At 43.7% G+C, this 20,000-nt stretch overlaps 1 protein-coding gene across 1 annotated transcript in view; it reads right to left on the bottom strand.

The window, feature by feature from the left end:
* Positions 1-3,538: 3,538 nt before the first annotated feature.
* Positions 3,539-20,000, bottom strand: part of celsr1a (cadherin EGF LAG seven-pass G-type receptor 1a) — a gene marked incomplete at its 5' end in the record, with an annotated part of 247,920 nt that continues 231,458 nt past the window's right edge. The window contains 10 exons of the mRNA XM_083655165.1: positions 3,539-6,182; positions 6,834-7,224; positions 7,893-8,162; positions 8,997-9,140; positions 9,319-9,419; positions 16,942-17,078; positions 17,455-17,580; positions 18,047-18,173; positions 18,422-18,501; positions 19,638-19,750. Coding sequence (XP_083511291.1) covers positions 6,158-6,182; positions 6,834-7,224; positions 7,893-8,162; positions 8,997-9,140; positions 9,319-9,419; positions 16,942-17,078; positions 17,455-17,580; positions 18,047-18,173; positions 18,422-18,501; positions 19,638-19,750 — 1,514 coding nt within the window. The 3' untranslated portion in view covers positions 3,539-6,157. The remainder of the gene's footprint in view (positions 6,183-6,833; positions 7,225-7,892; positions 8,163-8,996; positions 9,141-9,318; positions 9,420-16,941; positions 17,079-17,454; positions 17,581-18,046; positions 18,174-18,421; positions 18,502-19,637; positions 19,751-20,000) is intronic.

Here is a 20,000-nt window from a genome sequence, read left to right as displayed (position 1 = left end):
GAGGGTCAGCCAGGTGGAAACTCATAAAACACTGAGTAGCCTAACGTTACTGTACACAGATGAAGGGCAGAGGGTCAGCCAGGTGGAAACTCATAGAACACTGAGTAGCCTAACGTTACTGTACACAGATGAAGGGCAGAGGGTCAGCCAGGTGGAAACTCATAGAACACTGAGTAGCCTAACGTTACTGTACACAGATGAAGGGCAGAGGGTCAGCCAGGTGGAAACTCATAGAACACTGAGTAGCCTAACGTTACTGTACACAGATGAAGGGCAGAGGGTCAGCCAGGTGGAAACTCATAGAACACTGAGTAGCCTAACGTTACTGTCGCCTACCCAGCGCCTCAACTTTCAAGTGGAGGGCTTCGTTCCAAATTGAAATGCCTGATCAAAATGACACCTGATCAAAATGACACCTGATCAAAATGACACCTGCTCTGGGACAATTCTCACTGATATGGAGGAAAAGATTGAATTCAATCTAGCAAAACCTGGAATTGTTTTGTTTCATAATCTAAATTTTTGTGGTTGTTTCAGATTTAATTTCATTTAACGAGGATGTTGCAGCACATTCTCTAAAAAAACACAAGAGTTTAAAATAGTCTAAACAAGTTAAAAATAGCTGCAGCACATTCTCTCAAAGCACAAGAGTTTAAAATAGTCTAAAGAAGTTAAAAATAGCGGCCTCTTTGTGAGTAAAGTGACTCTTTGTCCTGGGGTAAAGGACGAGATGAGGAAAGGAAGTCATGGTATTCATTGAGCCCTAAAAGCCTAGAAATGTTACGCCATGAACATTAAAAACAGTAGAAAATAATGACACACTGTGACCCTTTTCATCATTTGAACTATTTCTGATCTCATCATAGATTCAGTGAAGCTGGAGGACTGGAGGATTTTGTGTCGACGGAAATCTGATTATTTCCTACCAAATACTCTGACTGGTTTAAATTATGTCTGTAACAGGGCTATATTATAATGTGTCATCCCATGCATGCATGCTTCCATATACTTTACATTTAATGTCTGTGTGTGTGTGTGTGTGTGTGTGTGTGTGTGTGTGTGTGTGTGTGTGTGTGTGTGTGTGTGTGTGTGTGTGTGTGTGTGTGTGTGTGTGTGTGTGTGTGTGTGTGCGCGTGCGAGCCAAAGCGAACACCAGCCCTAATGGCATGCCACCTCTGTTCCCACACTTTATCTTTGGGGAGGGGCTACTGTTGACATGACAACCGACAGGCCAATAGGCCTCTGAAACGTGACTCTCCCATCTAACCTTTCACTCTGCCCGCTCATGATAATTTACCTGGCCATACATAGTGGCTACAGTCTGTGTGTGTGTGTGTGTGTGTGTGTGTGTGTGTGTGTGTGTGTGTGTGTGTGTGTGTGTGTGTGTGTGTGTGTGTGTGTGTGTGTGTGTGTGTGTGATGGACTTGGCAGAAATGCCATCTGCCTCCCCATCATAAATAATAACCCCCCCCCACCCCAACATTAAATCAACGACCTCAGTTTTCGTCCACCTTATCTCTACCAGAGAGAGAGCAGAGAGGAATGTGATAACTTCTTACCCTGTGCTGAAATAATTCACTTACATCTCCTTCAGCCCACCTCGGAAGCCCAAACACCCCCCCCCCCCCTTTCCAGCTCTTTGATCCACCGCCGCCTAAGTGCATCTCACCTAATCTGGTACATATGGCTGAAGACAGATGGGGCTGCGCACAGTACAGTCAGCTTACCTCCAAATGCCAGACTGAGAGGCAGAGAAAGTGTTAGGGCCTGGTGAGTTATGATGAGTGTGTGTGTGTGTGTGTGTGTGTGTGTGTGTGTGTGTGTGTGTGTGTGTGTGTGTGTGTGTGTGTGTGTGTGTGTGTGTGTGTGTAATATAGTGTAACTATATTACATTGTTTTCAAAATGTAATATAGTATTCCTAGTTACTTTCATTTGAAAGTAAGTTACTTTACAATATTACTGTCTGTGTAGACTAACGTGTTACTTATTATTACACTACTTTTGCATTACTTTCACCAAAATAACAGCATTAGCAGAATGACATCGCCGCACTGGAACCATCCCGAAAAATGATTTAAACCGTCTTGTTGCCTGTGTTGTCCTGTAAAAAATGTTATCCTTTTATTTTCCTTATAATTTATTTATTTATTTGCATTAAAACACACAATTTGATTAGGAAATGATTGTATCTTATTTAATAATGTGCTTTGATAAAAAAAATAAAAACATAACTCAATTTGTAACTTGTGTTACTTGACGAAGTAACTGGTATAATATTACTGAAATCCTTTTGGTAATAAGTTATATTACTGAGTTACTGCTAAAAGTAATATAGTACATGTAATATGTTACTTTTGTAATGAGTTACCGCCGACACTGCTTAGGGGTAAGTCATTTATTGACATTGCAGTAATTAAATAAGTAATGAGTAAGTAAATAACACACACACGCACACACACACACACACACACAAACACACACACACACACACACACACACACACACACACACATTACATTCACTTGCAGGTGTAATCTGCTTCACATTGAGACAGGCAGCAGGTTTCTCAGCATCACTGAGCACAGACTCTCCCCTCCCCATACATGACCATGTATGGACAATATCTCACTCCAAGGCACATACAGCTCTGGCCCTCCAGTCTTCATCACTGTTTGAATTCATTGTCAGTTTGTTTGATTCATTCCAGCCTACTCTTTATTTTTCTCTTTTTATCTCCTTTTTTAAATCCACAGTATAATTTTCCCACTCAGCACTGTAAATGTAGGCAAATACGGCACGGTGGCTCAGTGGTTAACACTGTTGCCTCACAGCAAGAAGGTCCCGGGTTCGAACCCCGGTCCGTCCCAGGTCCTTTCTGTGTGGAGTTTGCATGTTCTCCCCGTGTCCGTGTGGGTTTTCTCCGGGTGCTCCGGTTTCCTCCCACCATCAAGAAAGACATGTATGTTAGGGTTAATACTCCTGTCAGTGCTCCTGACCAAGGCACTGGCAAAATAACTGGAGTTGGTCCCCGGGCGCTGCACAGTGGCTGCCCACTGCTCCTAAGGTTCCTAGTAGAGGATGGGTCAAATGCAGAGGATGAATTTCCCCAAGGGGATAAATAAAGGATAACTTAACTTAACTTACTAGTTACACAATACCTGGACACTAAATCTGAATAAGAGGTAGAATCAGAGGTCAGAAGTATGTACTGTACAATGGAATATTTTGCCTTTAAATTACAAAAACACACCAAAGATCATATAGAATGTAAAGGCTACACTAGAATTATAGACCTTGGTTGCAAGGTGTGTGGGCTCTATTGCAGGTCTATTATCAGGACGTTTAAAATGGCAAAGTGCAGTAGGCCTACTGACTTAATCATCACTTGTTGGGTCCAGAAAGGTTGATGTCACCTACATTTTCTTGAGTAGGCCTACAGTTAGCATTTTTACTAGCAAGGCTCCTTTTCAGACAACAGACTAGACGCTGGACGAGACGGTTAAAAATTCAATGTGTCATCTTTAATTTTACAGTCACAATCATCTTGTTTTCCAGTGTCTTAAAACCATAAAAAATAAATATACATTATGTTACAAAACATTTCCAGTGTCTTGGATCATACAAAAACAAGGACATGTATCAACAGCATTGATTACTGGGGGCAGAACACTGGCTACAGTATGGGGTGTAGGTATGGGACACAGGCTTTCGGTGAGCGCACGGTAAACTTTACAAGGACATAATATACAGAGGTGCAATATGCACTAGAGTTGGCATCAATTCACTTTTATCTCAGACAATTGAGTAAAAGTTTGTTTTACATTGACGAGTTCATTCCAAATTAAATAATTACTTATACATATGGTATGTACTGTATAAGTAAATATTTCAAAACCACAACTATTTTGTAGGCAGAAGAAGAAGAAGAAGAGTAGGTGTCAATGTCCTCAAATTGTAGATATGGGCTAAAACTCTGGATATCCACTCCATGAATTAATACGCATCAAGGCAGATCATTAATGTGTCCGTTACATTTTGAACTGTGTGAGTTGAAAGTGAACTGAGCACAACCCTGGAATGCATATTTCATGACTTTGGTAAGCAGGAGTGTGTTGCATTGGACAATCAGGCAGAAAGCACACTGGAAAAGAAGGCTTAGGGTTCATAGTGCTTGAACAGACACAGTTTTCAACAGAGGGGGAATTCCCTCCTCTTCCACATACAGTAATTACTGTTCATTTAGGCCCATAACAGAGTGTACATGCACTTGGGACATTCTAGGTCTCACACGCACACAATCGACAGTCATCCAGTATGTGTGTGTGTGTTTGTGTGTACTTGTGTGATTCACTCTATGTGTGCATGTGTCAGTGTGTGTAATGTGATGCATTATAAAGCAGTCATGGAGGTCCATCAGATAATTGGCTGTGTGCAAATTCTGGCTAAATATGTAACAGCCTGGCTAGGAAATGAGAGTTATCTGAAAAGGATTGCTGTGTTGGTTGATTTGTTTCCAAATGTAGGTTATTGTGACGATCAGAAAGCTGTATTATCTTCAGCTGTACCCCTAAAAAAAAAAACAGCGTCAACTTACCGGTACAGTTGTTTTTAGCTTGCGCAACCAATGTTAATGTTAACAAGCTACTACCGGTACCAGCCACTAACTTGTGTATGCTAGCCTGTATAAAAATCATATTTGTTTACAACAAGACAGTGATAATTAGCTGACTAGATCCTATGATGGGCTAGCTGACATTATGTAAACACAGAACCACTCAGATTTTGCAGTGATGTGTCAAAACTAGCAGAGAAATGATCAATCCTTTGAATTGTGTGGAGCTGCCTGTGTTTAGAAACACAGTCAAGAGCAGAGGACCTCCACTATGGCCGCCAGAGGCTGTGTGTGAGTGTATGTGTGCGTGCATAAGGCCTCAATCCAGGCACACGTGAAGAAGGCACACGTTTGTACTCAGACTAGTATTGTTCTTCTCAGTCAACTAAACCAGCATACAATGTTTTTTTGTTTGTTTTTTTTACCATCGGAAAGCTTTCCCAACTCTACACAGGAAATGGATTTTCAGTTTAGAAACAGTACTCTCGCTATGCTCGCACCAGATGAAATACAAAATAGATCATTTCTTCACCTTTAGGAATATCTACACATTAATGACAGTCTAAATGCACTGCGGTGAGAGGCTGTGAAGGCGTCTCTCAGAGTTTTCCATGAGAGGAGAGCACTTGGTGTGTGATAGCGCAGTCCGAGGGGTCCAGTATTGACGAGTGGGGTGTGTCCCAAATTACAACTCCCCTTATTAGTGCACCACTTACAGTCCAAAGGCAGGGCAAGTCAGTGAGAACAAGTTGTGCTATTTAGGAGGAACACACACACACACAGCTTTATGTCTGGGTTAAGGCTTCCAACGTGGAACTCCCTGTTGTAGGACCCCCCATTGCGTTGGGGGTCTTGTAGTCCTTTTAATCCATTTGAACTACAAATGGGACTGTACTATACCAGTACCAGGATGTACTGTATGTGTGCCTGTGCACACCGTCGTTATACATCTGTGTCTGTTTCCGTGAGGCAGAAACCGAATTGAGTTCTGCTTTTCTGCCCGTTTCCTAACTTTACCCATTGATGGGGAAACTGAGATACTGACCCCAGATCTGTACCTAGGGACAGACCCCTCATAATCACCATAGAGGAAGACATTGCTCATTCTGGGGCTTACAGTGCATTCTGGGGGAAGTCTTTTCTTTTTCTCCTAATTCTCCACCCAGTTTTCCTTTAGTGGTTTTGGCACAGGAGACTCCATCGCATCCTCTCTTTGTATAGTCCAACATAGCATTCCCTTTATTATTTCTCACACCCTTTCTTTAATTGTTCATTTTCTTGACTCGGGCAGTCTTTGGGTCTGCAGTTAATACTGCTCTCCAGAGAGAGGAGGGATGGATGGATGGATAGATGAGGCCTTGGGAACACGCGGACCCTCTTTTCCTCCGAGGCATCCCTCTCTCCTAAATCAGCCCATCTTCACTTCTCCTCCATCATCTTCTATCGTCTTTCATTTCGTTCTCCTCTTCTCGTCTGTCCTCCTCCAGCGGGTCTCGTCCCCCCTCCTCTCACAAGGGCAGGCTCGTCTGGGTTTTCCTAACAGGTCAGATCGAAGTCTCATTACTGCCACTGTTAGCGGGACAGGGGGAGGGAGGGAGGGAGGGAGGGAGAGAGGAGGGATGCAGGGAGGGAGGGAGGGAGAGATGGATAGAGAGAGGGATGCAAGGAGGGACAAGGTATAAGAGGAGAGGAGAACATGCAAGGTTAGGTGAGTGTAGGGAGGCAGGAGGTCGTCATGCAGCATTTAAGCAGGATGCTCACATTCATTCATGCTATAGTGAAGTACAAACTCCTTTTTAAAATATTGCAATCTGTTATGATGCATGCAGGGGGGATCAGTTGACACTATGGTCAACCAATACATGTTATTTATGCAAAGGTATTTCTAACTCTTCAGTAGATAAAGTTATGCAAATCACCTGCTGAAATGAACTTATAGTCTTTTTTCCACCTATATAATTATATATATATCTATATTTGGATTTGTTTAACACTTTTTTGGCCACTGCATAATTCCATTTATGTTATTATTGTTATTATTGTTATTATTATTATTATTATTATTACCTATAATAATAATAATGTTATTATTATTATTATTATAGGCTAAAAAGGAGAAACCACATCAAATCGAATGAATCGAATTGAACTGGCATCGGTAAACCACATCTCTCACATCATCGCTACAAGCCAACACACTCTAGAGAGGGCTATACTAACTCGGAGTCGGACTCGTTCCCGCCGTTAACCGTGCCCGCCTTGAGGTGCATGGCCACTCCGCCGTTGGCCTCCCGGTAGATGGGCGTGGTCGGCACGGGGACGGGGAGCTGCGGCCGCGGGGCGACGGGCGGCTTGGTGACGGAGACGATGCCCACGTGGTTGGCGGGCCGGACCACGCCCTCGTTGGAGGCCAGCGAGGACGGCCGGGAGGACGGGGTCAGGATGTTGACGGAGGCGGGGGGAGGGGAGGTGGAGCTGCTGTGGTTGTTGTTGGGGGGAGGGGAGGTGATGGTGGGGTGGGGGTTGTAGTCGCTCAGCTTTTCCCGCAGACGGTTCTTCATGTTCTTGTCCGTCAGCGGAGGAGGGTAGCTGATTTTATTCTTTAGGATGCCTGGAGGGGAGGGGCAGAGAGACAAGCAGTTCAGCTCCATTCAGTTCAACTCATTCAACTGGGTTCAATTCTGGATACAGTGCGGTTTGTTTAGTTTCAATTCAATTCAATTCAATTCAGTCGAATCTTGACTGTCCCACAGGTGCTACAGTAATTTTATTTTTCAGACAGGGTCATAAGACACAAAGTCATAGTTTAAGAATTAGAAAAAAAATTAACTCTCTGTGCTGCCTTAAATTAATTATTAACTAACTGACTGTCTATCTGACTGACTGACTGACTGACTGACTGACTGACTGACTGACTGACTGACTAACTGACTGACTGAATAAAGCAGTGGTTCTGAAAGTGGGGTCCCCAGCAAAAAAAAGAAGATAATCATTTATTTCATTATATTCTATACTATTCCATCCATAAGTAACACAATGACAGAATGTAGGATTTGGTCATGGTTTTCATACACTTTCTGTAATAAAACATCTAAAAGCAAAAAATCTTGTCAGATGGGGGACCCTGGGACAGAATCTTATCTAATGGGGGTCCACGGTCTGATTTGTGTCAGTTTAGGGTTCGTTGACGTGAAAAAGTTTGAGAACCACCGGAATAAAGAAATCACAAGACAAGTAAACATGTCCATGCAGACTCAAGTGTGCATTCTCCTCTCTCACCTTTTCTCTGCTCTGGCTGGTGGTTGCTGTTGCTGTTGGGTAGGCTAGGTGGCGCTGTTTCCTTAGCGTTAGACGGCATCTCTCTGTCTCTCTCCTGGGACGCCTCCCTCTCTCTTTCTCCCACGTGGTTGAGCTTATTCTCTGGGTGCAGCTCCACGTTCACTTTGGTCTCCACCCTCAGCCTCTCCACCCCGCCTGGATCCTCGCTGTCACTGGCTGTGGTGTGCTCCGTCGGCCAGTACGGCTTCACGTGATTGGACACCGAATCCACTGGGAGGGGGGGGAAGGGGGAAGAGACAAACTGGAATGAGTGTTGCTAAGGAATATTAGCAATACTATATGTGATGTTCAATGCATTATTTAGTGTTGTAATTTACCTTTTTGCTGTATCCCTAAACCCGCCTTGTCTATTTCTACTTCAGTTAGTGATGCTTGAATATGCATGAGCATTTCAGCTGTGGCTTTTACATGGAGGTGTGGAGAGCAATAATGGTTGAGCTGCGGCATTTTTGAATTGGAAATTGGAAAGATATCCTCTAATTAGGCCTGGGTAAAAAAAGAAAAATCGATATATCGATATCAAATCGATATTCATTTGAAGAACTGATTCTCGGAGGGAACTCGATTCATAAATCCCAATATAATTAATTATATTTATATTATAATTAATATAATGCATTTCCCGTGGATGCTTGAAGCTTTAACCCTGTTAGAATGGCGTGGTTTGGTTTTTAGATGTTTACATCTGTAAATATTAATATTTTTAAGAATGCACCAGGTTAGAGGGTTCCTTGTACAATTTACAGTATTAGTTCTTTGAGAATCTCTTTCATCTCGAAGCAAAATTTGTATTGTTGTTATAAATGTATGGTATCAAATCGTAAATCAGTGGAGATACCCAACCCAACCTCTAATATCTTTATTTATAATTATTTCTTTTTTTACTGTGTGCACGTGTCATGTGGTGGACACTTTTATCCAAGTGCCATAAAATACCAAGATTGCATGTTATTCGGATGGCCGGCCCTGATGGTATTCAACCCCCTAACCCTGGCAGCATTAGTGCCTTGCTCTAACTTAACAGCTAAACGGCACCTTGTGTACCTTTGGGTGTGCTGTGAACCGGCTGCCTCTCATTGTTCCACTTCGGCTTGATGTTGACTTCGTCGTCCTCACTGTCGGAAGAGTGGGAGGAGGCGTAGGAGGAGCTGTGCTCGTCAACTGACAGCTCGCTGTCCGAGTCCGAGTCTGATGGCATAACAAGGGGGAAACGGACAGATTAACCTTTATTAATGAAACAGGATCAAGCCATATACAAGACAGAATTTCTCATTAAGTGAGTGAGTGGTCCATATAAATCTATGCTTTTGTTGAGTTCTCTACCTAAATAATAATGTATGAAATACAGAACCAAACAAACACTTACCATCTCCCTTGGTGCCATTTCTGTGGAAGAGAGGTCCATCCAGATCTGTGTGTCCTTTAGCTGTTCCCGAAGAAACACTGGGCTTCTGACCTGATTCCTCCCTACAGAGAGAGAGGGGGGGGAGGGGGGAGAGAGAGAGGGGAGGGGTAGGGAAGGTGGCAAGTGAGGGAGCAAGAGGAGCAAGCGAGAGATGGGGAGAGGAGAAAGTATAGCGTTGCTAAAAGTTAGTTCAAGCCCCGACTTGACGTTTGAGACATGTAACATACAGCAGCTAAAACCAGACATCGCCCACTCCAAACCACTTTTCTCAGTTGACAGCATCAACAGAAACGACTGGGAAACGGAGAGAACTGCCTTTAATCGCTTTGGCTTTCAGTGCAACGTTCACTGTCTCCAACAGAAAGGTATTTCCCCCCCTGAGGGCAGATGAACTTTATCTGTACCAGATTCCTGGCAGACACCCAGAATTAATATAGCACAATGATAGCATCCTGGCCAAATATAATAGATTGGGGGTGGTGAGAGAAAACGACGTTGAAGAGAAACTCTGAGCTTCCAATTACACCCAAGTCCTGTACAGGTGAAGTGGGGAAGCTTTTAATATAGTAAAACACATCTATTATTGGCCCAAGCGAAGAAATCTGCATCATGAATGTCGCCGTCGGAAAAGAAACACATCCAACTGAAAATTTGAGAATACAGTACTTCAATTGATTAGTAAGGTGGTATAGTTTCATTGTGTCATTATTTATTTGACAAGTGCACTCTTAAAGTTTATTGCATACTGTACTTTCTTTATCGACAAAAGGTTTCCATCTCAAGCAAACACAACTTTTTTAAGCGGGATTAAATGATGGCTTTACCGATAATCAACCCACTTTGTATCATTAATAACCTGGGTAAAATAAGCACATGGGCAGTGTTTACCTTCTCTCTCTGTTTATGTATCTATGATACAAAGTGGGTTGATTATCGGTGAAGCCATCCTTTAAGTAGAGCTGCTATTGAAACTTGCAGTTTCCATTCAGCTTGACGCATAATAATTTGCAGAGGTAAAGGTAAAGTCCCATTGATTGTCACACAATGTGTGAAATTTGTTCTCCGCATTTGACCCATCCCCTGGGGGAGCGGCAGCGTGCGCCGCGCTCGGGAATCATATGGTGATCTAACCCCCCAATTCCAACCCTTTGATGCTGAGTGCCAAGCAGGGAGGCAAATGGGTCCCATTTTTATAGTCTTTGGTATGACTCGGCCGGGGATCGAACTCACGACCTCCCAGTCTCAGGGCGGACACTCAGACCACAAGGCCACTGAGCACAGAGAAATACTTGGATGGAAAATCTCTCCTCTTATCTAATCCCTCAACCTGCCCGCCCTTCACTTCCCTCCTCTCTCTGCATCCACGTCTGACTTTCTCTCCCGCCTCTCCCTCCCCTGCCTCCTCTCCTCAGCAGCTGTGTGTCTGTTTAGGGTGGATTGAGAGCGACGTTGTCTGGAGGGCAGAAAGCTCCCGGAGACTCTGACTCGTCTGATGGCTGATCTGAGGGAAGCTCCTGCAAGCAGCTGGAGATGGGCCAACCGCCACAGGGAAAAGGTGTGTGTGTGTGTGTGTGTGTGTGTGTGTGTGTGTGTGCGCGCATGTGTTTGTGTGCGAACCTTACATTCCCACTTTAACAGGTACAGTCTCATCTCCCTCCTTTCCCAAGTCTCCAGCCATTCTTTTTCTCTCCCTCTTACTCTTACTCTGAGGCCTTGCCTGACTCAAGGTTATTGTCGTTATCGAAAACTAACCAAACAACGAAAAGTAGGTGTGAAAAAATATTTTCAACAACGGAAATAAAGATAAAAATTAAAAAACGATAACCAACTGAAACTTTATTGTATGTTTATACAAAACTAACTAAAACTAAAATGATAGAGAAAATGTCTTTAGTTTTCGTCTTTGACAATTTATTTCCCACATAAGCTTAGTATTTTGGGTGGAATCTGCTTTAAAGGATGGCTTTAGGGATTATCAACGCACTTTATATCACATATAATCTCGGTAATATAAGCACATGGGCAGTGTTTACCTTCTCTCGCTGTTTACCTCATGGAGAAAAATCCATGCAGAAACTCCGCCCCTGCCAGCTGCAAGTCATTAAGGCTCATTAAGGCTCTCCATGCAATTCTCCATGGATGTGCACATGCTTAAAAAAAGAAAATTGCGTTGTGACATAAACGGGCTGTCCTAAAAGTCGAATAGTCAAATCATCAGTTGAGAGACCCCTGAGTCGATGGAGATTCCTCAAGTCAAGCAGTCGTTTCCCCCAAATGTAAATTCCAATCTTAATTTCATTTGTTAATTTATTCTTGTTTCCATTTATTTAGGCCTATTAGTTTTTGAGAAATAGGCTAAAGAACTGTTTAAGTTGTTATCCGTTTAGGCTACATGTTGTTTTAATGTTTAAAAGGTGAAATAAAACATTGGGCTATAAGAGCTTAATTTAAAAAAAGAATATGTATCGTGCCTCTCTCATTATTCAGACAAATCCTTTATCCAATAGCCGGATGTCGGCAATTCAATTCTTGCATGATCATATACAGTCTCTTATAGATTTTTAAATGCTCAAAAATATGTCCCCATCACTCTGTTGCATTGACTGTTAATGTGGTCAAAATAATCACTGAAGATATTCTTCTTTTTATTTTTTATTTTTTTCTATAGAATAGTCGAATATTCGTATTGGACAGTCGAATCCGATTCGACTGGCAGAATCCTGAGTTGAGGACAGCCCTAACGGAGCATTTTGCCAGAGGAGGAAATGGGAGCCATGAGGAAAACAGAGAGAGAGGTAAACACTGCACATGTGTTTATATTAGCGAGATTATTAATGATACAAAGTGGGTTAATGATCGGTAAAGCCATCCTTTAATGACACACACTGACTGACACACATCTTTTATAGTTGTCTTTTTGTGGATGGTTGCTCATCTGTCCTAAAAAATAAAATAAAATAAAAAATAGTATGATGGATTGTTTTGTTTAACACTGAAACTAATAAAGACTCAACTAAATCTAAGCATTTTCAAAACAAAAAAAATAAACGGAACTAGCATACCCCGTTATAAAAACGAAATAAAACCAAACTGAAATTTAAAACGACAAGTCAAAATGATTTTTTTTAATGCTACATGCAACCATAATATCCTTGTGCTGTCTACCTCACTCTCTTCTTGTACCTCTCACTCTCACTCACACACACACACACACACACACACACACACACACACACACACACACACACACACACACACACACACACACACACACACACACACACACACACACACACACACACACACACACACACACACACACACACACACACACACACAGGCAGCACGCCGCACCACACCCCGCTCCAGGGTTTTTGCTCTCATTGACCCTGGAGTCAGCTCATATTACCCAGATGACAGCTTTATGAGGCGAGGCGTACAGTCAGACCTAACCTTAGCTTCTGTCAAACTGTTTAAAACACCACGTAAATGTAACTCCACTCCACCCCGATGAAAACATGGCTGACACAGTAACACGACTGGAACACACTCAAACACAGCTGTACAAGACAGGCAGCTGAGATTAACACACTCAAACACAGCTGTACAAGACAGGCAGCTGAGATTAACACACTCAAACACAGTTGTACAAGACAGGCAGCTGAGATTAACACACTCAAACCCACAGCTGGACAAGACAGGCAGCTGAGATTAACACACTCAAACACACAGCTGTACAAGACAGGCAGCTGAGATTAACACACTCAAACACACAGCTGTACAAGACAGGCAGCTGAGATTAACACACTCAAACACAGTTGTACAAGACAGGCAGCTGAGATTAACACACTCAAACACAGTTGTACAAGACAGGCAGCTGAGATTAACACACTCAAACACACAGCTGTACAAGACAGGCAGCTGAGATTAACACACTCAAACACAGTTGTACAAGACAGGCAGCTGAGATTAACACACTCAAACACACAGCTGTACAAGACAGGCAGCTGAGATTAACACACTCAAACCCACAGCTGTACAAGACAGGCAGCTGAGATTAACACACTCAAACACAGTTGTACAAGACAGGCAGCTGAGATTAACACACTCAAACACACAGCTGTACAAGACAGGCAGCTGAGATTAACACACTCAAACACACAGCTGTACAAGACAGGCAGCTGAGATTAGCAGCAGATGAACAGTATCTGTGCTCTGGGAAAGACAGATCTCAGACAGTCAACTTTACAGGATTGAATAAAGGAACACAACATTTTGGGCAGAATGGCCCGTTTGTCATCTTGCCAAAAAAGTGAGGAGAACATAGAGATTAAAGTCCCCCATGTCTCCCTGGTACCCTAGTTAATTTTTGGAACTATTTCAGGTGAGCAACCATGTATTCATCCGCTGAAAAGTGATTTATGCTGTAAACAGTTTCCCACCCTTCACTTCCTAACTATGGATACAGGGGAAGTAGTCCCTGGTAGTTCACAACAGTATCTAATTTTAATATTGCATTTTTGTGCAAATTTTGCCAGGTTCCTACACAAAACCACCAGATTTAGCCAGATACTTACCATTTAAAGTTCTTGTTTTGTCTTGTTTGAGGTAATGCCTACCACTCAACACTAAGCCTTTGTTCACGCCTGGCGCTTAACATAAGCAGAATTGAAGTTGAGCTCACGCTGAAGTTGAGCTCACGCTGAAGTTGAGCTCACGCTTAACCGATCACACCAGAAGCACTCTCTTTTCCTCAGCGCATCACTCGGTGCGCCTTGAACCCGCCCACAACTTCCAATGAATTCATGCCTGGCAGCGTCACGCTTGGAAAATAGGACTGAATCCTGAACGATCGCTTGAGCGCGGCGTGAGTGTGCCTTGAGCAAGGCATGCACGCGGCTGGTATGAACGGCTTCGCCTGTTAACAAGGATGCCAAAATGAAACTTGTGGGTTCAGTGTAGGTTGATCTTAGGTTGAGCATTGCTTCGGCGTATGGTGTGAACATGCCCTAAGACTTAGCATGGAGCGATGGATGAACTGATCTACTCTGCCTACCACTCAACACTAAAGGTGCGTTCACACCGACCTATTAAAGTTTTTCGCTGGCATCGAGTTTACATACAAAGTCAAGGCAAACGAGCGGAGCGATTGAGCGTATATTCGCCCCGGAGAAAAATTGCTGGGCGTCCGAGCGACAGAGACAGAATAGGGCGAAAATTCGCTCGTCGCCTGAGATGAAATATCCCAACTTGAGCGAAATTTCGCTGGCATCAGTCGTTCGCTGTTCAACGCTGATTGGCTGCCGTGTGAGAGTGAGTCAAGGATCACACTGGCGTGTGAGAGTGAGTCAAGGATCACACTGGCTTGGAACAAACCGCTGGTTTATTGTGTGGCAACAAACCGCATTGACAGCTGATTGACAGGCTGACAGCTGACATGAAGTGAAGTCTGTACTACCGGTATAGAGCTCGCGTTAGGAGCACGCTGATAGGCTTAGCTTGTAAACAACTACCGTGGCTCGTAGTGGACAAACATCATGACATTGCGTAACGTTATAGCCCCCAGATGTCCGTCAATTCTTGTGCCTGTTGACGAGCGATTTAAACACAACGACAGAGCGATTCCAAAGGGTTGAATCGAGCGACAGAGAGACAAATAAATATCTCGGTGTAAACACAGCTTTAGACTTAGCATGGAGCGGTGGACTAACTGATCTACTCTGGACACATGGAACATTCTAGTGCCTATATGTTCTCATCGCTTAGCAGCTAACAGACCAACGTGCTAATCTGCTAAAAACGTTTGTGCATTCCTTTAAAAAACTGATTATTCTCTCATTGACGTCCATGTAGTTTTGACATTCATCCATTCTTGAGCACATTTGTCCCCTATACACGTCGTAAAATTTGACTTCGAGAAAATTTGTAATTTATGATCTCAATATGTAGTGACATGGCATGGCATGGCATGGCATGGCATGGCATGACATGGCATGACATGACATGACATGACATGACATGACATGACATAACATAACATAACATAACATAACAGCACATATGGATGGACTGTGTGTATGAATAGGTAGTGCAGTGCTCCTTTGCCTTGGTGGGAGTCTTTGTGAGAGCTGGTTGGTCTGTATGTGGTTTTGCATCAACGCCATGCGTTTGCCAGTCTTTGCGTGGGTTTCTCATGCAAGCAGGAGCACAGAATTGTGTGTCATTCTGTGGCAGCATGCGTGTGTGTAAGAGAGAAAGAAGCACCCTGGAAATGGAGAGAGACGCAGAGACCTGTGTAGAGTCACTCAACTCAACTGTAAGAAGTGCAGAAGGCTGAGAAGGACAGGAGGTTGTCTGCAAATGTGTGTGTTTGGGGCTGTTAGTATGTGGGAGACATTTGATGCATCATCAGACATGCAGGGAGAGAAAGAAGTAAATAACAAAATAGAAAGCAATTCCCACAGTAACTGAAGTAGACAGAGAGACTCACACACGCGCGCACGCACACGCACACACACACAAGCTATAATAGAGAACCGCAGGAATGAGTTCAGAAGTAAAAGTATAAAAGTATAAAATATTTTCTGAAAATCACATTTAAAAAAAATGCATTTACGCTTCAAGTCATAAAAGTGGTCCTTGTTTGTGAAGATTATCTTGCTGAACACAAACTTTGCTGTTTCATAAACGTTTGTTAACCACAGACCTTATTTCATGCATTTAACCGAAATACCCACACTAAAATGCCATTCACGTTCCCGCTTACGAACCAGCATGGCAGCAATTTCTGGGTAAGCCTGCAAATATATCAAGCCTGCGGTACTCTATAGAGTGCCTAAGTCAAGCCCTCTTCCGGGTTCCCCATGCGGCCTAATGCCGCCTACAGACTGTACGTGTTTAGCAATGTTATACGTTTATTGAAGGCCAGACTGTGCGAGGTTTGATCTAATAAACTTGGTACATCAGGTTTGATGTGTGCAGACTGTACGATGATGACACCTACTGGAATCAAACGTCAGCAGCGCGCCCAGCAGCTACGCATCAGTGTTGTCTGGTAAAGATGTCAACAAATTAAGCTTAGCAAGAATCGAGCCGTTGCAAAGTGGAATTGTGTATGGAAAAAACATCCAAAGAAGAGGAGGAGGAGGAGAATGTGGACCTGCTAGGGAACACAGGCCAACATGGCTGCTAGGGAACACAGGCCAACATGGTGATGCCAAGAGAGCTTGAGGTAACGTTAACTATTTATTAGCCTCTACTAGCATTTAGCGTCTACTGATATGATCTATTGGTTGTTTTCAGACGTCGTGGTAGCTTTCACTCTAAATTTATCACAAAATCACACGGTGTATCAAAAGATTTAGGGAGTGAAATTCTCCATTCATTTTTCCACTGACGTTTCATAAAATCCTTCTAAAAAGAGTTTTACTTGGACAAACCAAGCAATTCAGCTACGATTTGAATCGCGAGTGACCAGAGAACTATTGACTCTCACACACACGCACACACACACACACACACACACACACACACACACACGGGGCAGTGCAGTGGAAGCAGCCATGCGGTCAGTGAGTGTTATACCTGAGTATGTAAGCCAGGTAGCTGCTGTGGCTCTTGGCTGACCTGAGCGTGCTGTCCAGGGACACGGTGGACTCTCCGATGGCCGAGCGGTACAGCGGCCCCTCCTCCGTGTACGTGTTGTTGCAGTTGAGGGAGCGCTGAGGATGGAGGGATGAACGGAGGACAAGGGGATGTGGGAGGGAGGGGAAGACAACAGTCATTATACAGTAAGGCTGAAAATATTACTTTTATTGTGTAAACTGTTTGATGCTTTCAATGCTTTTAAATAGAATTAAACTACATTTTTAACAACCAACACCAAAATCAAGACACAAAAAACAACCAGAAATATAGCGCCTCATGGTTGTATGCCTCCGCCACCAAGGTAAGTTACAATTTACATCCATGTCTGCCCAGACTCATAAACTATATTATGTAGTGAAGACGTAGAAGTGTGTGTGTGTGTGTGTGTGTGTGTGTGTGTGTGTGTGTGTGTGTGTGTGTGTGTGTGTGTGTGTGTGTGTGTCCACTCACAGTGAGCAGGGAGGCCCTGGTGGTGCTGGACTCGTCCGGTACGCTCTTCTTTCCCGTGAAAACGTTCTTCAGGTTCGTCCTCACCTCTTTGTTGAAGATCACATGGAAGAAGAAGAAGAAGACTCCCTGTGGAGAGAAGGAGAGAGAGAGAGAGAGAGAGAGAGAATTATTATATCATATAGATACTGTATTTTGTTTTGTCAAGTTTTTTTCTTCTTCTGATTTTTCTCCAATTTACTCTCCAATTGTACGGCCAATTCCCCCTGTGTCGTTGCACCACACCCTCTGCCCATCTTGGGAGTTGTAGACTGGCACCTGTTGCCTCCAATACATGTGCAGTCGCCAGCTACTTCTTTTCACGTGACAGCGAGGAGTTTCACAGGCAGGACATAGCGTGTGGGAGGATCACGCTAATCCGGCTTCCCACCCACAGACATGGCCAATTACGCCTGTATGAACGCCCGACCAAGCTAGAGGTAACACGGGGGCTTGAACCTGCGACCCTCGTGTTGGTAGCGGACGCGGACGCCCACACACACACTCATTCTTATCCCGTAACCACAGATGAAGCCACACATAATCACTGTGTTACCTGCAGACAGCTGAAGACGGCAAACAGGTAGTGAAAGGTCATGACATCACTGTTGACTGCCATCAGACCAAGCAGCCAGGTGGCGCTGATGAGTAACAGCAGGAGGAAGGCCATACGCAGTGCGGGACTGGGGTGGGACACACACACACACACACACACACACACACACACACACACACACACACACACACACACACACACACACACACACACACACACACACACACACACACACACACACACACACACACACACACATTGCATATCAGATAATGTAAGTACTGTAGATCAATACTGACTAATATGCACAACTAATTAAAACACTTCTAACCTTTGGATGTTTTGTGGAATTGTGAACATGAGTGAGAAACTTACACAGCTCCTGACTTCTCAAAGGCCTTCTGCCTGCGACCACAGGAAGCCTTGGCAGCCAGCACAAAGATGACTATGTTCACCTTCAGAGAGAGGGGGGAGAGAGAGGGGGTTTGAACAGAACACTTAATTCACTCTTTTACAGAACTTTTTGACATTTCTCTTTTTACATTAGACATCATTTTGGATATTTGTGAAGATAAATCTCAGTATTGACCAAATGTGTGGAACCACTAGGGTTAAATCCTCCAGAGCAAGTAAAACCACGAGAATCCACTAATTGTGGACAGATTTAAAGAGCCTGGCAAGCAAAATGCACCAAAACCTTCCAACTATGTAATTTAGGGTCTTACTGTATGTGTCTAATTGTAAGCCTCAAAAAGTTGTAGACATTAGTTTCAACCCAAATCCTAAATATTGCCATTTCCCTGTTTTGATTGTTTGCTGAGGTTGGAGGGGGCGGGACTTAGGGCTCATTATGTTAAAATTGTATCCCGTCATAAAAAAAACAAATCAATCATAAAGAAGCTCTCAGTTGTCTGTCAAACCTGAGATTAAAAAAGATGGCGCCCCCCCTCCCTCCCCAGCCTGAGACGATACTCGCACATGCACTGTGTCATTCCACATTTGCCAGCCCAGGGGACTGTGACTCGCTCTCGAGCTCCAGAACCCCCCCGGCATTCCAGCGTGACTCAGTCATTGCCGAGTGCCTACATTCGGGCTGCAGTTAGAGGAGCGGGTCGGGGGCGACCTCGAGCTCCAGAGAGACAAATTGCGATTTTTTTAAATGCGTGTTTCAAAAGTCTGATCGCGGTGGTTCTTTGTATGTACAACACATATATGCTCATGTTTTTGTATCTGTTGGTGAGCTATTTTAAATCATTTTTATGACGTTTATGGGTCTGAGGGGAAAGATCAGTCAATGCAGAAATCACTGTCTGTGCGAGCGGAGCTGCCTGGCTGCTCTGGGTCCATATACGGGTTTTGGGCATGCTCGACTCTCATTGACTATTGGCGAGCATAGTAACAACTATGTGTCACAGTCTCACAGCAGAGAATAGCATTGAGAGCATAGATAGAGCTGCATATTTGATATATACCTGGCGACATTCAATTCAGTTCAAATTTGACTGGGAGGGTAATACATTTTTCTGTGGTGTGACAAACTCAAAACATGTATTTAGGCTTGGTTTCCAGGGACTTTAATTCAGGCACTCACCAGGACAACTACAAAGATGGGTCCTGCGAAGCTCCAGATCAGTGTGTCGTGGACGGACAGCCAGCAGAAATCTGGGTTCCCATAACCCTGAGGATCCAGACCTACTGCCAGGCCTACACACGCACATGCACACACACGCACATGCATACACACACACACACACACACACACACACACACACACACACACGCACACGCACGCACACACACACACACACACACACAGACACACACACACACACAGACACACACGAAAAACATGTAAAAAGGATTATAAACATTAAAGAAAAAAATCACCAAACCTGTGTTGATGAAGCATAACTTCCCCACATACCTTCCGCCTACTGTATCAGGCCCCCAGCAA

The sequence above is a fragment of the Poromitra crassiceps genome (assembly GCF_964638095.1).
Source record: "Poromitra crassiceps genome assembly, chromosome: 2".
NCBI lineage: Eukaryota > Metazoa > Chordata > Actinopteri > Beryciformes > Melamphaidae > Poromitra > Poromitra crassiceps.
This window is presented reverse-complemented; position numbering and strand designations above follow the sequence as displayed.